Genomic DNA, 9,000 nt, shown 5'->3' on the forward strand with positions numbered 1-9,000 from the left:
GTAATTTGAGATTAAGACTTATTGTATCTTACGTCAAATTGAAATGAATTCTTCTATTCATATAACCATTCGATTATCTTTACTAGGCCTAGGATAAATTATTAAATAAATTAATCAGCTATCCAAAGATTATTATATCTTCACGCGAATATTAACAACAAAATGTATAGTTCATAAAAGAACAATTTTGACGAATGCTGTTAATCCGCTCCGATGTAGACGAATTTGTTCTGAAAACCACATGTGTTATGCGAGTGAGACTCGATCAAGGTCTGAACGTAAATGCGGTGGTTTAAAACTTTGAAAGGATTAGTTCGTTGCCGGAAAACATCACAGCGACTGGCCTGTTAAATAAATTTTAGTGTTAATCATCTAAGAATGGGTTTCACCATTTTGGATGACTTTTGCGAATCTCCATTTTGGGTATGTTAAGAGATTATTATATGCATTTAATAGTGAACTATGTAATTATTTTTAACAGGACGCCAATTTGACATGGTACACCGAAAATCCGGACTTGACTCCGTGTTTTCAAAAGACCATCCTGGTCTGGGTGCCATGCGCGATTCTCTGGTTGTTCCTCCCGATGGAATTCGCGTTGATCGCCAAGTCCGAGCGACGAAGCGTCCGTCGTTCTCATCTTTGCATTATGAAAAGTGTAAGTTTTAGTTGACCAGTTATCATCGATGTACCGCAACAGTTGCACTGTCCAGGATGAGCACGTTCCTAAAGAGTAGGTACTAGTTTTTTTTGTGTTTTCAGCTCTTGGTTTTGTTACTGGCCGCAATTAGCGTCTTAAAATTTGGTAAACAAATATACTCTGGCGATTTTCAAGTCGTTGACAATTTAGCGGTCGTTCTTGAATTTGGAACTTACGTAAGGCATTTTTAATAACTCCATATCTAACGATTCAAGGAAATAAATAGAACTCGCGTGTTGCAGGTCTTGGCGTTATTCCTGGTAATTTACGGCAGCGGGGGTGACACGGTGTTGTCGGGAATCCTGACTATGTTTTGGTTCCTAATAACACTAACGCAAACCATCACACTGAGATCCACCATCATGAAATACTATTTTCAAGTAAGCGAATTTTTCTCTCCATTTTATAATAATATTAAGGCAAAATTAAAACGTGAAATATTTCAGAACGATAAAGATGACTATTTTGGGTTGGTAATTCAGTCGGTAATTTACCCTTTAGTAGTAGTTACCCTCGTATTACACACACTGGGTGACACTTCTCCCCAATACGGAAAACATATGTACCCAGTGGAGGTCAAAATGGTAATGCTCCACATTTTTACAAACGGAATCTTGCCTTCATATTTCTTTGTTTGTTGTGCGATTAAAGAGTATGTCAAGAAACGAGTTAAGTAAAGATACTCAATCCGTTTCCAACTCACGCACGTAATGAAGGAAGATGTGCAGTGCAGGGTGTTTGGGTTAAGTTTGACATAAATATGATCTTTGGGTCAGACTGAGTGAAAAGTTTCAAAGAACATGAGACCTTAAAAATTTAGTTTCGGAGGTACGCTCTCCCAAACATTGGCGCCTAAATCAAGGAAATTAGTACACAAGGGGAGTGTGGCATATCAGCTTACCCATCTTGTTTGATCGATTTCAATAGCCTCCAACCTATGTTACGAGCCATTATCAAGCATAAGTTTACTTGTAAAGTTAGAAAGTTCTGTGCATTTTAAAGGAACTGTAAAGAAGGCATAGGCGGGTGGGTAAAAATTATTTGAAATACGTCACAGACATCACGTGATGCCAAGATACAAAGACTCCTCGTGGAGTGGAACTGGACATCCAGCCCTTGTTTTTTTGCGAGATTGCAGCGCCAATTCCAATAAGTGGTGGTTTTGGAAATTAAACGAACTAAGCTTCTTTGAACCACGCCTCTCCTCGGTCATGTGCCTCTGACGTATTTCAAATACCCGCCGATGCCTTCCTTACAGTTCCTTTAAGCTGGTATTGTAAAAGTAGACAGTTCAAAGTACTTTTCGTTCGGGTAAACAATCAGAGCGAAGTTTGTTATGTGGACGACTTGCAAAGAAAAATTCTAAGAGAGCCGAATACTCATCCCAACTCTAAATTTTTGAGAGAAAAAAATTAAAACGTTTATTATGGATGGATAAAGACCAGAAGATGGTGGTGTTTAGAAGCCAGTATGTACAGACTGGTGTCCATGTGGGATGGATAAAAATCAGTATATGGTGGAGTTTAGATGCTAGTCAGAACAGACAGGGGTCTGTATGGGAAAGACAAAGCCCATAAGTTGGTGCTGTTAGATAGGTACTAGAATAATGGCCAGATTATGTGGAATACAATTTTCCAGATTTCCGGGAACTGCGAACGCGGTCCGGAAATTGAGAACACGATTGCTCCGATTTGCAAACTGCAAACGCGGTCTCCTGGAATGTAACAACAGACTGACAGACAGACGGACACGTCGAAATTAGAACCTCTCCGTGACATACGTCACTCGGAAAGGTTAAAATTGATTTTTTATAGTCACGTCTACAAAAGAGAAAATTTTAATATCTGTACTTCAAGCAATTAATTTTCTACAATTATCTTTAACACTTTCGCGTATTTTTGTTTACAAAGACAGTTTTTATTAATAACTTAAGGCTTTAGAACAATCCGAAACACGCCGGGCACCTTTTAATCCAAGGTTCATTCGAAAGACAGGCACATGTATCTATTAATGCCAAAGGTGGACATTTTCAACAATACGTCTAAATAATGATGTTAACTTGCTGCGAATAAAGAAACATTAACTGCAAACTCTTTAAACTACGCAAGACTAGGCGCACTTCTACCTTTTAAAAGTACAGGTCTGCTAGATAAAGGCCCATTAACGTTCAAAGACCACTGCCTTCTCTAATACTAGATGGCAGTGCAAAGACAATGAGATAGAAGATATATATATGAAACCTCGAGTCACAACGTGAGATCTCGAGATCGACGTTTCGCGATACACCATTTTATCAAATACGGGTGGCGCCACCCTAAGAGCTTTTTTATTACCGTCTGCTGCTATAATCTGCGTAACAAGCTGTCAAGAAAGTTTTTAAACGTGTTAAATAAAATACGCGAGTTAAATAATAAAAACTCTAGTCCTTTTTAATCTAATAAATAGATGATATAAAAATCATAACGATGGGTCTGATTGCAAATAAGCGAGTAAAAGTTGAAATTAGTTCCGCTAGAGGCTCACGGATGGCGCTGTCATGTTTTGATAAACGTGCTTGATAAAAACAATGTGTTTCGCGGTAAGCCGATTTGAATTGTTCAAAGATGAGAGGGTATTGAAATTGTCTAAACAAGGTGGGCAGGCTGATATTTCTTACTCTCCTTGTGTGCCAATTTCCTTGGTTTAGAGGGCCGTACCTCCGAAAGGTTCTTGGACACTTTCCAGTTTCCACTCAGTCTAACCATAAGCATATCAAACCACCCGTAAGCGTGAATCGGAGGGAATTGAGCCACAGGCATTGTCTAGGTAAAACTCGCGACACGGGTCTTCCTGATGGCACAAAGGGGAAACATTTTTCAAATCGCGCAAGGGATGCTACCGGAAGCTTGGACATAGATACAAGGATTAGTATATATCTTATTCTAACTATGCTCTACCTACATTTATACTTGTAATCATAACAAACATTTTAAACCGTGATTTTGATGTTCGCGTCTTCGCTAAAGGCATGTCCAGACTGACACATTTTGCGAGTTCGCATCTTCGCTTGCTTGTTTGCAAGATCGCGATACTGTCCACATTGGGTTTTCGCTACTTTGCGTCCTCACCTCGCGAAGATGCAAATTTCTTGCGACTAGGCCAAGAATTTCGCGCCTTCGCGAGAAAAGCACCAATCACAGACGAGAGGAAGACCTGGGCGATTAGTTTCGTTTTTCTCTTTGGACAACGTCGATGGCGAAGGGCAGATGGCGCAATGATTGCTCAAACTTTATTGGCTCTCAAAATGGGAAAAGCACAATTTTTGCGTGCAATTTTTGAAGTGCAAATGTTTTTCGTGATCTGTTGCGAAGATGCGAATAGACGAAGGCGCGAACACGCGAACGCGAGTTCAATGTGGACAAAGCTTAAGGATCGGGGAGGGGGAGGCTTGCAAAGTTAATGTTTATTTTAATTTTATTTATCTATTTATTCGGATGGGAGAGTACACTGAATTCTTTTAACCGTTAAAGTGGCGAATACAAAACTTGCGGTGACCTACTCTTTTATCTTTGGTTATTCTAATATTGATCTGAAACCATATGTATTGTGTAAACTTATCTCTATTAGTCTTTCTATTTTGATCAAAAATTCAAGATAATTTACGCTTAATAAACTTAAATTAACAACTGAAATACTTGGCGGCGGTGATCGTAGTATAGAAGCAGACGACTGCTTAGATTGCCGATATAAAAGGTAGTAGGGGGATGCTGGGAAGGAGAGAATTGCTTCGATTACCCTCGAGGTGGCGTAAGACCTCAAATCTCTCTCTGGTGCTATTGCACAATGGTGATTACCCGTGGTCGTATTGTGAATTCATGCGTACGGGTGGTTTGATATGTTTATGGTCTAACCCAATGAACAAACCCTATAATTTATGGCAAACTTATCAGAAACACCCTGTATAAAATGAATTCTTCTATTACAATCCCTTAACAAACAGATGATTATTTTTAAACATTAAGAAATCAAGGGAAGACGAAGCATCGTTTTGCTCAGGCGTGGTTCATTCATGGCTTACCAGGTAAATCTCTTCCCGTTCTTATACTGTATATTGCCCTTACTTGAACAAGTACAGCGCGGCGCACTTTCCAACTTTCACGTTTATATTTTAAAATTTAAACGAATTGTAGCGCCCTGTGGAAAGGTTGGAAGAAAAACCTGGAGCCATCGAATGTCTTCGATTTGAATGACTCGGAGCGAGCGATGACTGTATCACGCCTTTTTGAAAAACACTGGAAACACGAAGCTAAGACCAAAAGTGACGGCAATGAAATGGAAATGAAAAGATATTCTGAAGAACGAAACGGAACCAAATATCAAAGCTTGCCAATCACTTGGCCATTGTTGAGGACAGTCGGGCCTTGCTTGATTCTTGGAGTGGTTTTACAATTCCTATCCGACGTAGTGTCTATCGGTCCTGCCCTTTTAACGGGGTAAACAATTTGACTTTCTCAGCCATATAAAAAACGTCGTCAGTGAATATTTATGGTAAATCAAGAATATAAGATTAAATTCAAACAAAACGAACGAGATGTACATGGTTTTCACTTAAAGTGTGGAACCTTATAAGATCTTTCGTCGCTGTCAATTGGTTCTTTATTCCAGGGTTAAAAAAACCAGCCCACCTGGCTTTACGGGATTTTTCTGTGAGGGTTTTTTATCTGTAGCAGGTGCGTGCATGGTAGAAATTGTCATTCAAAAGTAACTGCTTACTAAAAGTTGAAACAACAAATATCCTTAAAATGAAATTAATCTAGCATTCAAATTGATCAAAATTGAAGATCATAGCACTTGATGGGTTTTATTAAGTGGGTTTTTATGGTGGGTAAAACCCAATAAAACCCGTGTTTTTTTCTATGGGTCAGCTGTATTAAGGCAGGGATAAATGTAATTATGGAAGCAGGAATGGAGAACAGAGTAATCTAGAAGCGCGTCAAAGTCCAGGACTCCTTCCCTGGGACGGGGGCGTATGGAAAAAGAGGCGGGTCATAGCGTAAGAGGTAAAGTGGAATTACGTATTTTTCTCCGTCCCCGTCAGCAACGTCATCAAAACTTAGTTTAAGTGAGCCAATTTAAACTTTTCTTTACGTGTTGGAGGGAGGGGCTCTTTACTGGGCTATGAGTCGGACTGAAGTTCTCCATTCCTACTTCTAAAATTACATCTATCCCTGGTTAAGCCCAATGTTTTAATCTCCCGGAATGTTCCTTAAAACTGTTTCTAACAGAGGTTGAGATTGGCAATGAATTAAGTAAATTTAGGAACCGAGTTAACCCGCTTACTGACGTTTTCAGTTCCATTATTGATTACTCGACGAGTCAAGATCCTTTATGGAAGGGGATTTTTTACGCTTGCCATTACGGTCTGTCCGGTCTCGCGCAATCTTTGTTGCAAGAAGGGGGCGCCATTTTTCACACCAAACTAGGACTGAGACTCAAATCCGCCACCATGCACATTTTGTACAAAAAAGTAAGTTAGAGCGTTATGGTGATAGCGGAAGGGGAGTTCATTAATGAGTTTTGTCGAAACAGACATTTCGTTTGACGAGCAGCGATAGGCGTGACTTGACAATGGGCGAAATACTGAACACGATGTACGTCGACACGAACAGATTTCAAATGCTGTCGCCGCAACTGGGACTCTTGTGGTCGGTCCCGGTACAATTAGTACTGTGTTTCTCCTTCATGTATCAAGAACTGGGATATTCAGGCTTTGCTGGCATCGTACCTACTGTCATTCTTCTTCCACTGAACTATCTCAGCACAAAAAAATACAAAGAATTGCAGGTAAATGTTATCCAAACGAGAGACCGTAATCGTAATTATACGCGTAATTTAATAACAGTAGAACGCGGCAACGAAAGGTTAAAGGCGATTTATAATAAGCCTTTTCAAAAAGTTCACATTCGCGAAAATGTAGCCCGAAGGAGAGAATGCCTCAAGATATTACAGAGCTTTTTACGACCACTCGAATAAACTAACTCCTAATATTCTACAGGGCCGGTAGGCCCTTGTAGATATGACATGACACCCTTCCGTAATGTTAAAGAAAAAGTCACACCTTTTAGGGTTAGCGTCCCATAGAAAAAGCATTAAAAAAATTTCGTTTTTTTAAGGAAATTGTCATAGGAAATACGGAAAAAGTATAGCGAAGTTAGATTTCGGAATACTTCTAAATTAACAAGCATTTATTAAATGGGAAACTTACTTGTTTCGATTTTTAATTAATGAATTCTAATTTTTGTAATTTAACTAATAATGATAGTACGTCAAAAAATTACTTTTGGGTCAGATGTCAGCCTAACCTTATAGCGCGCTTAAACCTATTTTCTTCATTTCGTTCTCGTTGACAACTAGAAGGTCCTAGGTTTGTGCGTTGACTAATTGTAAATGTTGGCTTTCTTGCTGATTTTCCTAATTTCTTAGCAGTAGACTCTAACAAATGTCTTTGGTATTTCGTCCGAGCTTGAGCACCTTTATATGTATTTTCTAATTAACTGTAGCACCCTTAATAAGAAATAGGTCGTTATCAGGTCGAATTTTCGTCTAGAAAAGTAATGTAGAGGACCAGATTATTCGTTAAAACAATTTTGATCCTATTGAATCAGTTATACTGTGATGTTACGTTATCATTTTATGAACTACCAACAGTGGATGGTAAGATTATAGTTTGTGGGTTACCCAATCAGCCATAACTGACGTAAAACGCCGAGTATCAAGTGGAAACTATTTTTACAGTATATATCAGACCTCGGGGACTTCCGGAAAATATGTCTCAAAAAAAAAAAAAAAATATTAATAATAATTAAATTTTTTTTCTTAATAATTAGTCTTACGTTGGTCGGGCGGCCTGCATCTATTGAGTTGTACACACTACCCATGCGTAGACCATAGCGCGCGCTTTCAAACGTGTTTAGGCAACAGAGCACACTGCGCATACGTAGACCATAGCGCGCGCTTTCAAACGCGTTTAGGCCAGAAGGTTAGTCATTCTTTATTCAGACTTTTAAGAGCTCGCTTTGGTTTGTGTCATCGGGAAATATCTTATATATTTCAATAACAAAATGAATGAAGAAAAGGTCAAAGCCAGGGATCGTTTTGGAAAGGAATTGTGGAATCAATCTGTGCTGACTATTTTTAATAAAATCAAACTCAAAAATTGGGGTTCGTTTTTCGATGAAGAAAATGAGTGGATGGGGAAAACGTTTGCTTTAGTAACTGGGTTAGTTAACGAATGCCCTGAAAATGTTTCTTGTCCATCTTGCGGACAATCCATGGGTGTTGTGGTTGATAACTCTAGGCCGTGGGGTTTAAGACTTCGCTGTTCATCATATGCCTTCGTTTCTGACCCTAAACAGAGTAAATCAAAGAGGAAACGTATTGGGTGTAACGGAAGCTTGTCAATTTTAGACAATACTTGGTTTAATGGTCAGAATTTGTTGGGCAAACCGTCTTCCCGTAACATGCGCGGTAAGAGCTACGGACTGTAGTCCAAATACAGCTGTGGATTATTACAGCATGCTTCGTGAAGTATGCGAAGTAATTGTTTCGCAGCATTTTGAAAACCACGAAAATAAGCTTGGCGGGGAGGGTTTTCACGTGGAGGTGGACGAGACTTTTAAAACTCGTCGCAAATACAATCGTGGGAGACAGTTACCCGGAGAAACCATCGTGATTTTCACGATGGTTTGTCGGGAAACTAAGCAAAAACTAATTTTTCAAGTGAAAAACAAATCGCGGGTTGTCCTATGGTCCCAGATGAGGCGTTACATAGCTGACAACTCTATTATCGTCTCTGATTGTATGGCGTCGTATCTTAATTGCGAGAAATTTCTGCCATTTAAGGAGCACCTAAAAGTTAATCACTCCATTGAGTTTGTTAATAGACACGACGCCGATGCCCACATTAACACGGCAGAGATAAACAACAGATGGTCTAAGGAAAACATTAAATCCATCAAAAATGAGAAGTTTTTGGCGCAATATTTATCGGAATATTGCTATTTAACAATGTTTTGCAAAGATCAAGCGTGCCACTGGCTTCCCATTGGGGAAATTTTTAAAACAATTTTGAAAGACATCTCCAAAGTTTACCCCGGGCCTGGTCGCGAAGGTTTAGGGCTAGTAGAAATTGGTGTTCCTGAAATGGCTTTGGAGGAGCTGTTCATTAGAGTTGAAGATGGAGCCTTAGTGGCTGATGTGAATGATGAGAATGCTTTTGGCGAAGGGGAGTAAATAATTTTAAAGGAACTCTAAAGAGATTT

The 9,000-nt window shown here is 39.3% G+C and overlaps 1 protein-coding gene across 1 annotated transcript; it reads left to right on the forward strand.

Annotated features, from left to right (window-relative positions):
- The first annotated feature begins 378 nt into the window (after positions 1-378).
- Positions 379-7,599, forward strand: LOC149588707 (multidrug resistance-associated protein 1-like). Its single transcript, XM_089862085.1, has 11 exons — positions 379-423; positions 482-658; positions 763-876; positions 943-1,080; positions 1,147-1,284; positions 4,702-4,760; positions 4,870-5,172; positions 5,345-5,409; positions 5,917-6,206; positions 6,269-6,523; positions 7,567-7,599. Exons 1-11 carry the CDS (start codon positions 379-381, stop codon positions 7,597-7,599), a joined length of 1,617 nt encoding a protein of 538 aa, XP_089718211.1.
- The last annotated feature ends 1,401 nt before the right edge of the window (positions 7,600-9,000 follow it).

The sequence above is a fragment of the Phalangium opilio genome, unplaced genomic scaffold, assembly GCF_054372755.1.
Source record: "Phalangium opilio isolate 3A_F unplaced genomic scaffold, DU_Popi_V2 ptg000537l_1, whole genome shotgun sequence".
Taxonomy (NCBI): Eukaryota; Metazoa; Arthropoda; class Arachnida; order Opiliones; family Phalangiidae; genus Phalangium; species Phalangium opilio.

What these genes read in the sequence shown, in the direction of transcription:
- LOC149588707 (XM_089862085.1), top strand. Translation starts at nt 379, where the DNA reads ATGGGTTTCACCATTTTGGATGACTTTTGCGAATCTCCATTTTGG. An exon ending in ACCCAGTGGAGGTCAAAATG is followed by an intron (nt 1,285 to 4,701) that starts GTAATGCTCCAC and finishes TTAAACATTAAG; the next exon opens with AAATCAAGGGAAGACGAAGC. An exon ending in GGGTTTTTTATCTGTAGCAG is followed by an intron (nt 5,410 to 5,916) that starts GTGCGTGCATGG and finishes TCCCTGGTTAAG; the next exon opens with CCCAATGTTTTAATCTCCCG.